The sequence below is a fragment of the Schistocerca americana genome, chromosome 8 (genome assembly GCF_021461395.2).
Source record: "Schistocerca americana isolate TAMUIC-IGC-003095 chromosome 8, iqSchAmer2.1, whole genome shotgun sequence".
In the NCBI taxonomy this organism is placed as follows: Eukaryota; Metazoa; Arthropoda; class Insecta; order Orthoptera; family Acrididae; genus Schistocerca; species Schistocerca americana.
The window spans coordinates 369,343,372-369,362,411 of record NC_060126.1 but is presented as its reverse complement, the minus strand read 5'-3'; the positions used below and the strand labels follow the sequence as shown (position 1 = coordinate 369,362,411).

The 19,040-nt window shown below is 40.6% G+C and overlaps 1 protein-coding gene across 1 annotated transcript in view; it reads left to right on the top strand.

Moving 5' to 3' along the window:
- The window catches only part of LOC124545856, a 1,204,377-nt gene that overhangs the window by 852,022 nt on the left and 333,315 nt on the right, over positions 1-19,040 (top strand). Inside the window, exon 6 of the mRNA XM_047124814.1 lies at positions 5,544-5,759. Within this exon, the coding sequence (XP_046980770.1) occupies positions 5,544-5,759 (216 nt within the window). The remainder of the gene's footprint in view (positions 1-5,543; positions 5,760-19,040) is intronic.

Genomic DNA, 19,040 nt, shown 5'->3' with positions numbered 1-19,040 from the left:
CAATTTTTTCAGTTTTAGTCTATGGTTCGTAACCAATAAATTGTGGTCAGACTCCACATCTGCCCCTGGGAATGTCTTACAATTTAAAATCTGGTTCTGGACTCTCTGTCTTATCACTACATAATCAGTCTGAAACCTTGCCATATCTCCAGATCTCTACCACATTTACAGCCATCTTTCATGATTCTCAAATCAAGTGTTAGCAATGATTAAATTATTGTCTATGCAAAATTCTACCAGGTGACTTCCTCTTTTATTCCTTTTCCCCCAGTTCATATTCACCTTCAGTTTTTTCTTCCCTTCCTTTTCCTACTATCAGATTCCAGTCCCCCATCGCAATTAAATTTTCATCTCCCTTAACTGTTTGAATAATTTATTTTATCTCATGATACATTTCTTCAATTTCTTTAAACCTACTCCTGCATTTCTCCTATTTGATTTTGTATGTATAACCCTGTATTCACCTGACCAGAAGTCCTGTTCGTGATGATACTGAACTTCATTCATTCCCACTGTATCTAACTTCACCCTATCCATTCCCTTTTGAAATTTTCTAACTTGCCTGCCTGATTAAGGGATCTAACATTCCACACTCCAATCCATAGAACACCACTACTCAGCAGGATGTCGCAATCAAGAGATAATGACATCCTCCTGAGTATTTCATGCCTGGAGATCCAAATGGGGGAGTATTTTACCTCCAGAGCATTTTATCCAAGAGTAAGCCATCATCATTTAACCATACAGTAGAGCTGGTTGCCCTTGGGAAAAATTATGACTGTATTTTCCCCTTGGTTTTAGCTACATGCAGTTCCAGCACTGCAACGCTGTTTTGGTTGATGTTCCAAGGCCAAATCAGTCCATCATCCAGACTGTTGCCCCAGCAGCTACTGTAAAGGCTGCTGCCCCTCTTCTGGCCTCTCAACAGATAGCCCTCTTATGTAGTTGCAACTGAGGTAATGTTATCTGTGTAGATGAGGCACACAAGCCAGCCCATGAATGGCAAGCTCCATGGTTCATGGACCCTCCAATGAAAGGAGTCACATGGGTTGAGGTCTGGACTATTGGGGGATTAAAATTCTCTGTCACTGAAAAGACTTGGAAATCTGAGTGAAGTAACTCGCTGCTCAAAGCAATTGTGTAGGAAATCCAATACAGTGTTTGTAGTATGGAGCCTTCATCCATACTGCACGAACCTCTGTGTTTTGAAGGGCAACACAGCAGCAGGAAACTGTGGAACAAAGTTTTGCAGAGCACACTCTAATAATGTTCACTGTTCACAGTTTCTTCAATCAAAAAAGGTCCAATAAGTCCGTAACTGAAAATTGGGACTCACAATATAATCCTCAGAACATGATATTGTCATTCATGAAGAACCTGCAGGTTTTCAGCATACCTTTTGTTTGCTGACTATGCCATCCAAATTAAAATGCACCATGTCTGAAGACTAAACATTGTTGAGAATTTGTTCCATATCCTCGACCCAGTGGCAAACAGTAGGCTCTGTTCTGCAGTGAGCTTCTGAGCAGAGGTCATCTTGTATGGCCATGGACTTCAAAGAATCCATTGAACAGAACGTCTGGATATGCCCAATTGCACTGCTGCATTTCTGCATGATTTTCTGTGGCTTCATGGTAGAGCAAGTCTTACCAAGTCAATGTTCTCCAGCAAATAAACAGGCTTTGGCTGAGATTACTTTGCTTCCAATATTGATCCTTCCTGTTCAAACGGATCATACAGCCTGTGAATGGTTCTCTTGGAAGGGGCCCACAATGGCCCTGACATTTGTCTAACCACTTCTGAGCAGCAACAGGACTTATATTTCATTAAAAAGTAACACAATAGCCAATTTCTGCTGGGGTGTTAGTTGTTCATGTTGTAAATGCTAGTCTCCTAGTGGTGGTATTATGAATTATGCTTCATTTTGTAACTCGTTTGTTTCCCCCAGATGCTTTTGAGATGCTCAATGGGATATCTAGTGTGACTCACAAACTAAGTACAAAACAAGTTGTAACATGTTTTATGTGCTGCAGCTGTGTCAGTAAAAAGTATGCACCTGGAACTGTTGAATTCAACTTATAAACCTTTCACATTGTCAAATAAGCAATGATATGAGATCCAAAACAAAACAAAAATCTCTACAGAGAGGCTTAAGATTTGCTATCAGCATGCTTGTATTGTCACGAAGCCTTATAGTGAATTGGAATAAGATTCCTGTAAGCATGCCACTTTGTTTATCGAAGCAGTTAGATGCACAGTACCTAATTTCATGTTTTGCACATTCAAAAAGTGAGGCATGACTCATTTATATTCTGTTCAGTTTAATAAATATAAGTGACATCCAATCAAATAGAAGAGATGTATAATTATAAGCAGAACAACCTTGTGGTACCCGTGTCAAATCAACAGAACAACTTTTTCCCCGAAATGTATATAATGAAAAATCATTCAAATAAGAACACATTAAAAATTCTGTAAATTAATACTACCATAACTGGCAGGTATCATATGAAATGAATTATGTAGTGCAACAGAATCTGCTAACAAATTTTCTTTTCATAGTGTTAGTTCTCTCTCTCTCTCTCTCTCTCTCTCTCTCTCTCTCTCTCTCTCTCTCTCTCTCTCTCTCTCTCACACACACACACACACACACACACACACACACACACACACACACACACACCCAGAACTATTACTATCTGTATCACACTGTTTTAGGAAAATTTGACTGCATTCATAGATTTTTTGTGAGATAGATTTGAAAAATGATAATGCAGGGTTGACAGTTAAATCATTTTGAGGATTTTCTAAGGATCTTCACGTTTTAACCACTCTTGCTAGAACATATACTCTGTAATAGTACAAGCAGCTGAAAATGCAAGCAATTGTTTTTGGGATATTCAGTTTTGTTTTATTGTTTGACAAGATGTTGCAAATAGTACACTAAAAATATTGATGGATAATGAAACACTGTGCATATAAGGGTGGACTCATCAATAGTTTCCCAACTTACGCCATATGATCCAGAATACTATGTGTAGGGCCGGTAGGTAATATGACTGTGCCTGCATCCATGACCACAGCATCAGAGTTTAGTAGCTAACAAATTTATCTGCTGCATGCTGTTATGAATTGGCACTTACTTGACATTAAATTATAATAATTTCTTCAATCACAATTCTCTCTCTCATTTAACTCCTTTCAGACCTGGACCCACTCTTAGCTGTAACAATGATGATAATCATAAATTGAAGACTTATTTATCTTATGATGTTACTGAATATAATTTTAACCATTCTTGTCACCTTAAGTTCCTTTCTGTTTTTCTGTCCTTCCAGCTCTGTTTCTCACACCATTTTTATATTGTGGGTTTCCTAAATGAGGTTACCATTCAGGAGGACACTGGTTCAAACCCACAATCAGCCATACTGATTTAAGTTTTCTGTGATTTCTATGAATTGCTTCAGGCAAATGCCAGGATGGTTCCTTTGAAAGGGCATGGCCAACTTCCATCCCCATCCTTCCCTTACCTTATGGGACCAATGACCTTGCTGTTTGGTGCCCTCCCCCAGATCAACAAACCAACCAATAAGGTTAACTGGAATAGTTTCCCTTTTCAATGTGACAGGCAGCTTAAACTGTGATCCCTCCTTTCATATTGGAAAGAACTGAACAGCCAAGGCTGCACATCATTACATACTTAGTACCTTGAAAAGAGATTGTGGCAAGACTAGCTAGCAGTGGATGTTTTATGTCAAATGTGGTAAATCTGATGGCAGAAAGATTAAGGTGGTATGCTGCATATTCAAGCTACAAATTGGTTCAGCAGGGCAGGCAGTAGGAGGGAGAGAGAAGTATTCAACAGATCCTTACTATTACGACACTTAGTCACATTTTGTTAATGTCCTATTTCATCTCACTCTTCAGTGGAGTGTATACTGATCTGAAACTTCCTGGCAGATTTAATCTTCCAGGAAGCTTATTTACTTGCTAGTTCCAAGTGCCTTTCATTTCAGATCTTATACTCTCCTTTCTCTTTGCTCTATTTTCTGAACATTTCCACCCCTCCACAACCTTTCAGAATTTTCCCTTCTGTTGTTGCTTCAACTGCATAGGAGGGAGCAGTTCACATAATCCTGTGATTGATTTTCAGGAGTGACTGTTAGATGTGCCATTTGTTTCAGTGGTGTACTTGTTGCAATTTTTTTTAAGTCAATCGTTTTTATATTAACAGTATTTATGACAGAATATACTGTCAACAATAATGGGAATGGCATTGACACACACTATTCAAACGTGTATAAAATATTTTTGGTCTTTTTTATGGGCCAAACTCACATCAAAACTGGATGTTCAAATGGTTTCAGTCACCATCATCATTGTCAGGAGCAACTTATTGCAGCCACTGCTAGTGAGATCACCTTTTATAAAAAACTGTTGATTATGAAAAAGGTAGAGTTCATAAAAAAATTAGTTTTGCTGAAATCTGATATGACAAGATTATCTTACACAAGGATGCTGTTGCAAAATACATCATTGTCACACTTCCATCTTGTATTTTGTCTACCACCATTGTGAAGCTCTCTATCGTACACTTGTGTGATGGTGCCTGGTGGCAGAAGAAATTTATATCACTAGTATTTCATAAGCAGAGAGAGGAAAGGTGGTGGCATAACTCCCTGATCACCACACTTTGTGCCAATGTCTAGGACAGTGTCCAAATCTTTCTACCATGTCTCATAGAGTAGTGGCATTTGAGATTCTTAATATCCATTAGATAAGGACCTAAGTTCAGCAGACCCCCAGTTGCTACTCACGTAGTGTAAGTTATTCACTTCCTTATGTTGTCATCACCATCAATAACAACAACAACAACAATAATAATAACAAGTACTCACTGCCACACACTGTAAACTGTCTTGCAGTATGCAGTATAGTCTCAGCTGCTAGAGGCAATGATCTAGTGTGTGTATGTGTGTGTGTGTGTGTGTGTGTGTGTGTGTCCACCATATGGTGAGTAGCAATCTATCCTTTTTTATAATATTGTCATTATTCTATCCTGGATTTTCCATTGTTATAGTGTAAATGTATATTATGAAGACTACTCTGAATATCAGATATAGGATTTTACACATTTCTTCTTCTCATCGTGTGTTGTACCTCTGTGTTTTTTAAACTCCTCAATATTATAAATTTGTAAAAGCATTAGATTCAACATTGTTTTTAAATTTATGTGTGTTTTGTGCTCATTTTGCTCTTATTTTGGCATCTGGCAAGTGGATGTTCTCTTACTATCAAAAATTTTAGCATTTACTTGCAATATTTGTTGTTGTATCCATAATGGATTGGTAGAAATTCATTAGCATTTCTGGAATATTTATATTTTGTTGCAGGACAATTACTCAGTTATTATTTCCACTAACCTAATGTATTGACAGAATTGTATTTGTGATTATAAGATCATACAGTTTAAATGCTGTCAATCTGTTGAATATGTCCTTTAATTTTGTTTACAACCTCTAATCAAAAGTTATATCTTCTAGGAGTGCCCACAATGTTTGAAGACATTGGCACCACAGGATTTGGGTGTTGTGGCACCTAAATTTGGTGATCGCACTTTGTGGCACCCAGCTTGCTTCACATGTACAACTTGCAAGGAGCTGTTGGTCGACTTGACTTACTGTGCCCATGATGATCTGCTCTACTGCGAGAGGCATTACGCTGAGCAGCTCAAGCCACGCTGTGCTGCTTGTGATGAGGTAGGTGGAACTTTGCATTTATAGTTCATGATTTGTGTGTTATCTGACAACACTACAACATGTATTAAACAATAATGAAAGAAACTAATTAAGAAATAATAGAAACTGATGCAAGAAACTAAGTAGAAAATACTGAGAAGTCAAGAGGAGGTCAATAACTCATTGATGATGCCTGAGAAGGGAAAATGGGGAGTCATATAGTAATGGAACTTAAAATTAGTACATTTTGCTACCCATAATTTACTTTTGTAGGTGAGTTTCTAGCACTGTTAAGAAGTGTCACCCATAGCCCATCAGAGCATAGTCATACAATTGTAAGAGTAAAATTACTTACATCAAAATTGTTACTGGTGGAGGGTAAGTTTAAATTATAATTACAAAGCCACATTTGCAGCTACTTAAAGGTTTGTAAATGAATTTTTGGTGGAGGAGGAGGAGGAGGACTAGGCAGTTGGGATAATACGTCACGCACAGCACTACAGTACGGTAAGGTATTAATTCGCTGCGTGTAGTAGATTGCAGAGATGGAATGCTAACGTTTCTTATTACTTCTACATTCTAATTATTTTTCTTCGTCCAGACAGCTGTGAATAGTTACTATCATTAACCGATCCGAGCTTGAGTATTCCTTTGTCGCACAGTGAGTTACAAAGGCGTCCGATGTATGTCTTGTTGCTGCTGCTCTCTAGCGGTATTTCGCTGAACTACTCTGTGGTTCTGCCGGCCTTAACAGCCAACGAAGCCTTGGAGACCTGTCTGTACGACTTCCATCGAAGTGTTTAGTATAACAGATCGTCAGAACGACCTTCCAGATCATCAATTTTTTCATTATATACACTTTTTATTCCATCAAATTAAACTTTGAATTGATATTTGTTCCAAGGACTTCTCTGTTAAAACCACAAATACTGGTACCCGTTTAGGATCTCAAAATAGTTTGTTGCTGGAAAGAAACAAATATATTCGTTCTGCACGTGTATGTGTAGAGTAGGGCAACTATTAGAATTACAAGGCTGCCAAAATGGCCCGTTATGCATCAGTCAGCGAAAACGGGTAACACTCTCAATGCTAATAAAGTGTACCGACCACAGTATTCTAAAGGCTTCATTGGATTCACTGGCACGCAATGCATTTTTATTCATTTATTTTTACGCAAATCTTATGTCTGGATCAACATTCTACTTTATTCTCCAAATATATATTTCATATGCGCTATATAAATAGGTTTTTTTGAAACTTAATAACGGTTACTGTTGGGAACAGAGGTAGTTTCACGCGGGGTGAGGAGGGGCAAACTTCAAACTTCCTCACGAAGGACAGTCCAAAGATTTTCGTACTGTTTTTCTGCTTTAGCTGAATTACTAAAAACGCAAAATATGCAGACTTAAAATAGAGCGCCCTGGTCGCTCAAAAGGATTGAAGCAACGCAGGTGGCCGCTTGGAGCGCCAACATGAGAGGGGCGCTAGAGGCGCCCCTAGTGCTGAATTTTTACACAAGGTCTCCCAGAATCATTAATGAAAACAAACCATTTTATTTTTAGAAGACCTACCAAGAGCCCAAAGAACGGCACCTAATGTATGAGGGAGGGAGGGCACGGGGTAAATGATCATGTTGCTTAAGTGGGAGACATGTTCTCCAACCGGCTACGGTTACTTATTGTGGACAGTACCAGCATTATAAAGGACCTCAGCTTGTATTCCACTAAGAGCTGCATTTCTGAACTCCCAAACATCTCCATTTTAATGTCAAAATAATCACTTTGACATCGTCAACTCTGTCTCATCTCTCTCTCTATTTATTAATTCTTCGTCTTGGCTCTTCTCGTTTCTGTCAGTGTTCTGCGTTGGATAACTCTTTTTTTTTATTATTGCTTGTGTATTATAGATACTTACGGGAACACCGTTAATATAGTATTGTATTAGAGATGATTTTCTCGTCAAATTGTATTCTAATTTCTTACTTATTTCGGCGTCCTCGAGTTGTTTGGATTTAGTTGCCTAAACCCAAAACTTCGTCAACTAATGCAAGAACGTCATAAGTTACCTCAGTGTTCCCTTTCAACACAATGAGTATTGGCCGTTTTAGTTTTACTGCAGTTTCTTCCCAGGCCTTCACCACACTAGTGCTCTTGAGGTTGCTCATTTATTGTAGAAGTTCTGTAGCTGTTACATCAAAGTAGTGTCATCTTCACCTCACAAACACAGAAACCACGAGGATAAAAGTACAGTGCGATTTTTAACCTAACTCCGGTCTTCATTAAAATTTAGAGCAGATATATAAGATGGTTAGAGACACTATAGAAATCAATGCCATATGTGAATTTCAGATTTTTACGCCATATTTGTAGGTTTAAAGCGATTGTCTTTTGCCGCGGAGGGCGGAGTGCTAAGGCGGCTGACTGCAGACACCACTTACTGTGACAGTGTTCCGACTTTGGGACTCAAGTGTCAAGATTCAACTACTTAATAGAGTCTAGGGCGCATGCACACAGTCATTTCAGCGACGCTCCATATGCGAACAGAATTAGACAGAAAGTGGCTCGGAACAATATTAGTACGAATTACCTTTGAAATGCAATGTTCTTGGGCTTGCACAATATGTGTGTAGATTGCGAGGCAAGGAACTGATACAGATACGGAAGGTAACAGCGCACTTAATTAATGATAACCACAGCTCTGGTGCACGTGTCGCCCAAATGTGACTTTTAGGTAGTTTTCCACACTCATCTGGTCAGCTGGCGAGTTGGTTCCCTACATACGCCCTTAAAACGCGATAGACAAGCGTTAAAAATGTAATATAGATTGAACAAATAATTATTAGTCTTATTGGCAGATTATTTATTTATGTATGTATTGCAGCCGTTAACAATGTGTAAGGATTGTTAAGCTCACGATGTCATTTTACTAGCGACGTGTTTCGATCCACTAGAGCTAATAATCAGGCAACAAGAAATACAAATTACTTACATATTATTTGCCCTACTAATACTATTAGCTACGTGATCGCTAATTTATTGCACCGCCAATGTCTTCAGTGGGTACAGAACATACGCCTCCGTGCATGCAAAGGGAAAAGATGTACGAAATACTTATGTACCGGTTATTGATTCCAGTATGCTGGTGACACGTACGTCTACTGGTTGCAGCTTTGGCCCAGCATCTTCCCTCGCTTCCGCAGTGCTTTTCAAGACCCTGGCAACGCAACAAATTAGCTGTAACCTAGTTCATAGTATTTGTAGCATAAATAATATGCAAGTGGTCTGCGCGCAGCGATGTTTGATGGTGAGCACTAGCGGCTCGAAACGCGTCGCTATCATCTTAATGTCGTAAGATTAATAATCCGTAATCACCGTGACTAGTTGACGGATTTTACATATGGGGTGCTCAGTGTACAAAGGGAACAAGCCACAAAAAAAGTTTTAAGTAAAATATACAAAGTTTTTGCGGAATAATTAATTGCAGGAAAAAAGTTTACACTATTTTAGAAAGTTTGAATGATAGAAGATATTTTGTATCATGTATTCTCAAAATGCAGAACGGAAAATTTAAGTGCCGCTCCATGTTACTTTGAATATAAAAGTACAATAAAATTTTGGGCTTGATTCTTTCGTGCACTGTATGTATTGTAATTGTATCTTCCTCTTCATTCTGGCCTTCACGTTCCACTGAGGAAACGGCAAACAAAATGTATTTCTAGTTTATATAATTAAAATTTTAGTCCCTGTATCTGCATATAACAAATATGTCCAAATAGAAAGTTAAGTAATCCACATTCACAGAAAATTTATTCACTTTTGTCTGTTTGCTCTGGTAAAGCTGAGGAAGCTCTTGTGGCAGAATCATAATGTAGGTTCTTGAAAAAATGGTGATGCACAGGTGGAATGCATAGAAGTAAATCTTCCATGCCCTTTTTGTTCTCTTTTGCTGCTGGTCGACGTTTGGTATAAAGAGACCTCTGCTGGGTGTTACAAAAGTATGTTATGGTATGGCCATGCTTCTTCTCAAGTCAGTTTCGTAAAATTGCACATCAGGGTTCAGAGTCGGCCTAAACAGCAGGGTAAAAGAAGATTCTACTTCATAATGTAACCATCTCATGGTCAGCAGTTGATGCCACAACCATCAATCATTTTTTTATGTTTATTACTGAATTCTTCAAGTTCCTGGAGCATAAAAAGTCTGAGAATTTCATTGCAATGACCTGAAATCGGGGGACGTTTTCTTTGCTTGTCAGACGATATCCATCCAATCATTTGGTGTGTAAATGTGCGAAATTTTCTTACTGGCTTTCTCCATTGACCCAAAATCACTATCATTAGGTAAGTAAGAATCTGCTGATACCAAGAATTTGTGATCATTGGCTAAGACTTCATGAGAGATCATGACAATTTAATATTCATGTTTTGGCCGGTACAAAAGTCTGAATATATGATTATTTTATTATGTGTAGAATTTACACATCCTTACAGATCTCGCTCCAATCCTTAAGAAACATCTGAAGCTAACGCCTTTACTATTTTCAGAACCAAATCTTTTACCAGACCCTATAATCTGACTTGACTGAACAAGTCCCGAAGATACATAAGCTGCTGGCTGTAATTACTAAGTTTCCAGAAAGAATGAAATATGTTTTCTCTCTCTTGTTCTTTAAGTTTTGGCATTGCGACATGTTACAGGGTGCATTAGCAGAAAGACTATTACCTGGATATTTTACAACCTTCCTTGTAGTATACTACTGACCACAGTTCCGCTGCCATTGACCAGTACACCTCTTCTATTTCTCTGGATGTCGAGAACGTCTTGTCCCTCTGCTCGCTGCTCTTCCTCAGTATCTGTGTCCCCTCCCGTGCTAAAATAACATACAATGACTGTGAAAGTACCATAAAATATAATCAGATGTTTAAACTCAGCAACCAAGTTTGGTTATTATAGTTAATTCTCACTTACCAAATGTACAAAGTAATTATTAGCTTCTCTGAGCTCTAACGCTGATATTCCGATGCATTATCTTCCATAACTTCAGACGAGTCACTCATAATCATCAATCCCCTTTAATTATAGCTCTCACAACGCTAAAACAAACCACGCAAACTGTGACAATGGACATTTTCCCAATGTGTTCTGAACAAGGGACTGCTCCTCTTCGACAACGGTGTTGCCAATCCTAGAGCAGATATTTACAACATCTGGACAGGAGACTTTTATACTCTGAAAGCAGCTTTGTGAATGGTACTTAAAAGTGGAAAAATCCCAAACTGTCCAAAAACAGGCTTTATTTCCACGTGCTTTGAACGCCCCATATGTCCTTTCGACTGAACAAAGTTTGCACTTCCTTCTCCTTTAAGGTAACTGGTGACTGTGTCGACAGAGAGAGCATCCTGCACAGAAGTGCTAGTAAACTTACTGTCTGATCACAGATAAAGATTTGATCATTATTAGCGCAACTTTGAGGTTCGCCGATGACATTGTAATTCTGTCAGAGACAGCAAAGGACTTGGAAGAGCAGTTGAACGGAATGGACAGTGTCTTGAAAGGAGGGTATAGGATGAACATCAACAAAAGCAAAACGAGGATAATGGAATGTAGTCGAATTAAGTCGGGTGATGCTGAGGGAATTAGATTAGGAAATGAGACACTTGAAGTAGTAAAGGAGTTTTGTTATTTGGGGAGCAAAATAAATAATGTTGGTCGAATTAGAGAGGATATAAAATGTAGACTGGCAATGGCAAGGAAAGCGTTTCTGAAGAAGAGAAATTTGTTAACATCGAGGATAGATTTAAATGTCAGGAAGTCGTTTCTGAAAGTATTTGTATGGAGTGTAGCAATGTATGGAAGTGAAACATCGACGGTAAATAGCTTAGAAAAGAAGAGAATAGAAGCTTCGAAGTGTGGTGGTACGGAAGAATGCTGAAGATTACATGGGTAGATCACATAACTAATGAGGAAGTATTGAATAGAATTGGGGAGAAGAGGAGCTTGTGGCACAACTTGAGTAGAAGAAGGGTTCGGTTGGTAGGACATGTTCTGAGGTATCAAGGCATCACCAATTTAGTACTGGAGGGCAGCGTGGAGGGTAAAAATCGTAGGGGGAGACCAAGAGATGAATACACTAAGCAGATTCAGAAGGATGCAGGCTGCAGTAGGTACTGGGAGATGAATAAGCTTCCACAGGATATAGTAGCATGGAGTGCTGCATCAAGCCAGTCTCAGGACTGAAGACCACAACAACAACAACAACATGACGTTATGGGACTGAGGCCCGGAAACGAAGAAGAATATTTAAATAGTGTTGCTGGTCCTCCGCATAAATTTCACAGACTGAGGTCTATAAAAAACACTGTATAGTCTAAATTGTCGACTGTGGAATTTTCTCAAACATTTATAGACCCTGAAATATCAGTTTATTAATGCCGAATTCTTACCGGCGGCTTCCAAAGAACTCGGAAATTGCATCACTCGCATCCCACTGGTCTTTCACTGAGATGGACTCCTCCGCCAACTCCCACTTCGCGTGCGTGGGAGTGCGTATCCCGTGGGCAGCGCTATTCCCGCCGCGTCCCGAAATAGTGGCCAGGACCCGGGACAGCGAGAGCGGCGGTCGTCTTCCATTCACCACTCAACGGCCGCCGTCTCGTTAGAAGAAGCCGTCGCTCGTAACTTGCTGCGCAGGCGAAGCATCAGTCTGGCGGCCTGGTTTTGTGGCGGGAAAGAGGGCGACGGTCGTAAGTTACCGGGAAAAACCGGGTTGCTGGTGTCCGACGAACGCTGACAGGCCTACCCCCGGGATGTTTGCCTGGGAGACTTCATTTCGGACCGGATACGTAGCTTGCTCCGGGCACAGAGTAGTACCGACATCTTCGTTTTGGGGAATGTTAAATGAGCAGCATAGAATAACAATTTTTAACGCTAAATTCGTACTTCAGCAATGACGAAGACCTAATTATTCATTTGTTTCGACCTGCTTTCCCTGGCAGCTCAAGCTATTCGTCTTACATCGGCGGATAATTTAATCAACAGGGGCAGAGGACCTAGCTTAAAGGGTGGGATCCGGCGTAAAGTTTACCTAATCCTCTGACTACCATCTGGACATATATGTCTCACGATAGATTATCAGAGAACAGTGGAAATTGGTTCTCGTTATTGTCACGTGTCGACATTGCACTGATAAGGGTAAAGCCTGCTGATAGTTTGCAGATTTCTTATAATTACAGTTTACGCCTGTAGATTGTGCTGTCTTGAAGTTCCACTGTTAACCCTCTGCTCTATATTGCAGCATCACTTAAGCTCACATCTGCAGATACGCAACCCAAAGAACAGATCTGCAAAGCGGGCTGCCGTCGATCTTTCCCGGACGTACCGTGTCAACGAATTGAACGCACTTATTGACGTTTACCTCGTTACAAATAAAGTCCACATTGTGCACCTGTAATATAGGTTACAAATTTGGAGAGAGGCTCTATCCACTTAGTTTTTGAGCAGACGTCGTCTGAAACCCCTGTCCGTACCTATGAGTAACTCTGTGTAAGACAAAACCTGAAGGAAGACAGGCGCTTGGAGCATTTGCGAAATGTTCATCCAGGCACTTAACCTCGCTTCGTCAGGGTAAAGAAAATAAGGAGAGTGGAGGGGACAAGGATGAGGAAAGGAATTGGCTTTGTCCTTTTCGAATGAACCATCGTAGCATTCGCCTTAATCAATTTGAATTTCTTTCCTCCCGATTTAAACCTAATGTCTTAACCAATGCAATAATTCTCTCGGTATCCTATCTTAGTTGCAAATGATATGTGCTTGAAAACGCTCAGAGCGTTTAGTATTTTTACGGTCGGTAGGTAGAGCATTTAAACAGCGATTTGGACAGCAATATTCGTATGGTAAGGCTCTGCAGACGGTTTCTCTGTGGCGGATCCATTTTTAATCAACAAGATCGTTCTTGAGTTGTAAGCAAGTTGTATTTTTAGTAACAAGAAGAAAACATGACCTTCACTACTTATCACTGTAGCTTTTTGTAGCTCACTATTTGCTCAATGACATAAAAATTTGGCAGATAGCAGGGCAGATTTTAAATCTACACTGAAATCATTTTATCTTTGCAACTCTTTCTGTTCTACACATTGCGTTCATTGTTAAATTTATGTGTGTTTACCAGTCTTGTGAATAAAATCAACGTTAATTTTTAGTAAAATTTAATCCTCTGCAGTATTTAATAATCACTGAATGACCAACATGTAACCATAAACCAACCGCACATAGATCGTTCTTAAACTGACTTGTTCCACGTCATTGCCATAATACCTGCGCGAATGATCTGAGGAAGATACAACTCAGCATTTGCATTCACCCGAAAGCGAAGGAAACGCTTCACACAGGCGCTGCAGACGTTAAGAAAAGACTTTGTTTCCTTCGCTAGCGCCATTTGTCTTATCGATAAGTGTTTGTTTCAGCAAGTATTTGTTTTGTTAATTCAGTGTATTTTTTTTAATATATCTCGGCAATAGAGCGTTTGTACCACATAACGTTGGGAACACGGGCGGCAGGAAGGCAGATAATCTTACTCTAGGAACGCAGGTAGGGGATTGGCGCGTAACCTTGTGGGCGTCCTTGCGGGACCGCCAGCTAGTTTTACGGGATGTTTAGTTTCGTGATTGCCAGGGGAGTAGAAGAAAACGGGTGTTGGCAGGCCGCCCCGGGTGTCGTGAATCAGCGCCGCCCGCGCCCCCGGCAGTGGCTCTCCTAATCGGGCCTTCTCTGCCGGCACCGGTCATACGCCGCCTGTGCTCCTCTCCTACGCTCTCGCTGGCTGCGCCCACCGCCGGCAGCGTCACGTTTGAGCATGACGAAGCACTGTCCTGAAACGAAATGGTGAAATGGAAATGGGTTCCCCTTCTCGGATATCCATTTGTGAGCACACCGGATAATCCATTAACCGCTTCAAAAGAGCGCTCTGATAGCTATGGAGCGCTGTAAACGGTGTAGGATGGTAGCATGTGACCTTCCAGCGTTGAAGTGAGTCTCTTATCAGAAACATAGATGTTATATATGCAGTTATTACTTTTGTCCAAAACTTGGCCACTTGCAATGCATTTTCTACTCCTTGTTGAGGTTCGTCTTCTACATATACATCTACATGATTACTCTGCAATTCACATTTAAGTGCTTGGCAGAGGGTTCATCGAACCACAATCATACTATCTCCCTACCATTCCACTCCCGAACAGCGCGCGGGAAAAACGAACACCTAAACCTTTTTGTTCGAGCTCTGATTTCTCTTATTTTATTTTGATGATCATTCCTACCTATGTAGGTTGGGCTCAACAAAATATTTTCGCACTCGGAAGAGAAAGTTGGTGACTGAAGTTTCGTAAATAGATCTCGCCGCGACGAAAAACATCTTTGCTTTAATGACTTTCATCGCAACTCGCGTATCATATCTGCCACACTATCTCCCCTATTACGTGATAATACAAAACGAGCTGCCCTTTATTGCACCCTTTCGATGTCCTCCGTCAATCCCACCTGGTAAGGATCCCACACCGCGCAGCAATATTCTAACAGAGGACGAACGAGTGTAGTGTAAGGTGTCTCTTTAGTGAACTTGTTGCATCTTCTAAGTGTCCTGCCAATGAAACGCAACCTTTGGCTCGCCTTCCCCACAATATTATCTATGTGGTCTTTCCAACTGAAGTTGTTCGTAATTTTTACACCCAGGTACTTAGTTGAATTCTTTCCAACTGAAGTTGTTCGTAATTTTTACACCCAGGTACTTAGTTGAATTGACAGCCTTGAGAATTGTACTATTTATCGAGTAACCGAATTCTAACAGATTTCTTTTGGAACTCATGTGGATCACCTCACACTTTTCGTTATTTAGCGTCAACTGCCAGCTGCCACACCATACAGCAATCTTTTCTAAATCGCTTTGCAACTGATACTGGTCTTCGGATGACCTTACTAGAACGGTAAATTACAGCATCATCTGCGAACAACCAGAGAGAACTGCTCAGATTGTCACCCAGGTCATTTATATAGATCAGGAACAGCAGAGGTCCCAGGACGCTTCCCTGGGAACACCTGATATCACTTCAGTTTTACTCGATGATTTGCCGTCTATTACTACGAACTGCGACCTTCCTGACAGGAAATCACGAATCCAGTCGCACAACTGAGACGATACCCCATAGGCCCGCAGCTTGATTAGAAGTCGCTTGTGAGGAACGGTGTCAAAAGCTTTTCGGAAATCTAGAAACACGGAATCAACTTGAGATCCCCTGTCGATAGCGGCCATTAGTTCGTGCGAATAAAGAGCTAGCTGCGTTGCACAAGAAAGATGTTTTTTGAAACCATGCTGATTACGTATCAATAGACCGTTCCCTTCGAGATGATTCATAATGTTTGAATACAGTATATGCTCCAAAACCCTACTGCAAACCGGCGTCAATGATATAGGTCTGTAGTTCGATGGATTACTCCTACTACTCTTCTTAAACACTGGTGCGACCTGCGCAATTTTCCAATCTGCAGGTACATATCTATCGGTGAGCGAGCGGTTGTATATGATTACAAAGTAGGGAGCTTCTGTGCAGGAGGCTGAACACAGTCAGTATTGAAGCACGTGATGGACAGTGATCTTCTCCACAGTCGCACTGAATGCCATCTTGATTGGCGTAGCCCTGTCTTGACAAAATAATCTTTGATCTGCCAACTCCAAGTCTCAGACTGTTCTGGAACCTCCAAGTCGTCCATTTCTCATCATAGCCTGTAGGTGGAGTTTCTGAAACTCTATCCCTGGCAGGGGGAAGGTAGGTATTAGCCTTCCGTATTTTCAGCAGTGTTTTCAAGTGCCATGGATGTTCTTAGGAAACCCCGTGACTTCAGTTGTTGCTGGTGCAGTTCGTGCCCCTACAAAGGATCTTCTGCCATTATTTGCGCCTGGTTCTCTACGAACAGGAGGTGGTACTGTTTCTGTTAGGTGGTAAAGCCATTCGACGGGAGTGGATTTCAAGCAACCTTTTATGATTCTACAAGTGTCATTGAGAGCTATGTCCACCTGCTTGGCATGTGTTGAATTGTACCAAACACAACATGCATACTCCGCTGCAGAATAGCTTAGTCCCGTTGCAGAGGTTCGTAGAGTTTCAGGTTGACTGAAATGAAATGTCGTGTGGCGAGGGCCTCTCGGCGAGCAGACCCGATCGCCTGGTGCAAGTCTGTTGAGGTGACGCCACTTCGGCGACTTGCGCATCGATGAGGATGAAATGATGATGACGACACAAACACCTAGTCCCTGAACGGAGGCTACCACTGACCAGCACCAACTTTCTATTTATTCCATTGACAAAATTTTCCTAGAGAATGGTTGCCTCCCATTGCCTCAAACCATATAGATCTAAATCCTGTTGCAGAACTAGTCTCGAATCATGCAAAGAATGAGGTCAGTAATTGTAACACGTCAAGCATCACGCTCTAGAAACTGAAAAAAAACAACAGCTAATGCTTTTTGTGCCAATGTGTCGTGTGTCACCCAGAGGGAGCCAAGTCACATCACGCCGCATTGGCTAGTTACGCTTATGTTTCGATGCTTTCACACTCACTATTTCATTTTGCGTGCTCCTCGTTCAAGGCCTTTCCACCAGGGAAAATAAATCTGAGGTGACGACAGGGAATCGAACCCGTACATACGCGTCAGTATAATCAAACATCACTACTTATTAAGTAGCAAGTAGGGCCCCACTTTATTTTTAGGCGATTAGTAGCTCCTGCACTCAACCTGCTGGTGTATTCCATGTATTCCAGTCTCTGTCTTCCTCTATAGTTTTTACCCTCTACAGTAGGGTTTCCCACACTGTGTTCCGCGGGCAGTATATAAATACTCCGCGAAAAACTATTAATAACACGGCAGAGGTTTATTTCCAGGTTTTTTCTTATTTTTTAAAATTTTTATTGTGTTTTCTGTGTCATTAGTTATGACTTAAAATTGATGCTAATTGCTAAATAAAACAAGTGTATCTCATTTAAAAAAAAATTATTAACCTTTCAAATAAACAACGTGTTCTATCAAAGTAGCAGGATTCTGAAAGTGTTCCGCCAGAGGAAAAGTTTGGACACCCCTGCTGTACAGCTCCCTCTAGTGCTGTGGTTCCATCCTTTCTTAGACCATTACCCCTGAGTGCATACCGCTCCCCAACGTTATTACCAACTTTAGCACCTAACTAAACTGTAGAATGAAAGACTTTTCTTGGAACACTTATTTTTAAAATGATGAAAGATGAATAATATTTAGTTGTGCGTGGGCGCGCGTGTTTGTTTGTGTTTGTGTGTGTGTGTGTGTGTGTGTGTGTGTGTGTGTTTGTGTGCATGAATGAATGACGAAGGAATTCACAAATTCTTCTCAGATAAGGAAGCTAACTGTCCACAGTGGGGGTAGACAATTGTTACAGAACATACTTCCCCACTTCCCCAACATTATTCCTGTCCATTGCGGCACTTGCTTGACCTACAGACTGCAATCCCGTTTAAAATCAGCCAAGTTAAAACGCGTGCAATATACTTACTGTTCGTAAATCACTTGATTGCTGCGCTCGTTATTTGTGAACTGGAATAAACTGGGAGACTTCAGGCTGTTAATGCTTCGTGTCTGATCGCAGCCACTAATAGTAATAGCAACAAGAACAACTACAATAATAATAATAATAATAATACTGTGTACGACACTATAGTAGCCCATAGGTAGTTAATGCTGTGTCGTGCTGTCAATTTATTCACTTATCTGTTTCGAAGCGAATAATGAAGCAATTTCTGGACTACTGCAGGTACTGTCTACAGCTTAGAGAAGACATTTTGTTGTGATATTTAGCGTTTGTTACATTTATGTCTCACTTTTATCCGTGATTTTCGGGACAAAGCACAACATATGTGTGTAGTGAGTGGACTATGTGAGGAACCTGTAACCTCCATTGCATTAATGCTACAAATTGAGAAAAAGTAATTATCAACTTATATAATCAATATTAGAGTCTTATAAAATTGTGGTAATAGTAATGGTCTTTTGAAAATAATTTAGTTTCATGACTGAAACCTAATCGAATAGTTTAGGTTTTACCCCTCAGGGGGGTAATTACCCCCAGGTTAGGAACCGCTGCCCTAGTGCTGCGGCAGTTATTGCCTGATGTCTTAACAGATGCTCTATCATCCTCTCCCTTCTGCTTGTCAGTGTGTTCCATATGTTCCTTTCTTTACCGATTCTGTGAAGAACCTCCTCTTTCCTTTCCTTACGTTATCAGGACACCA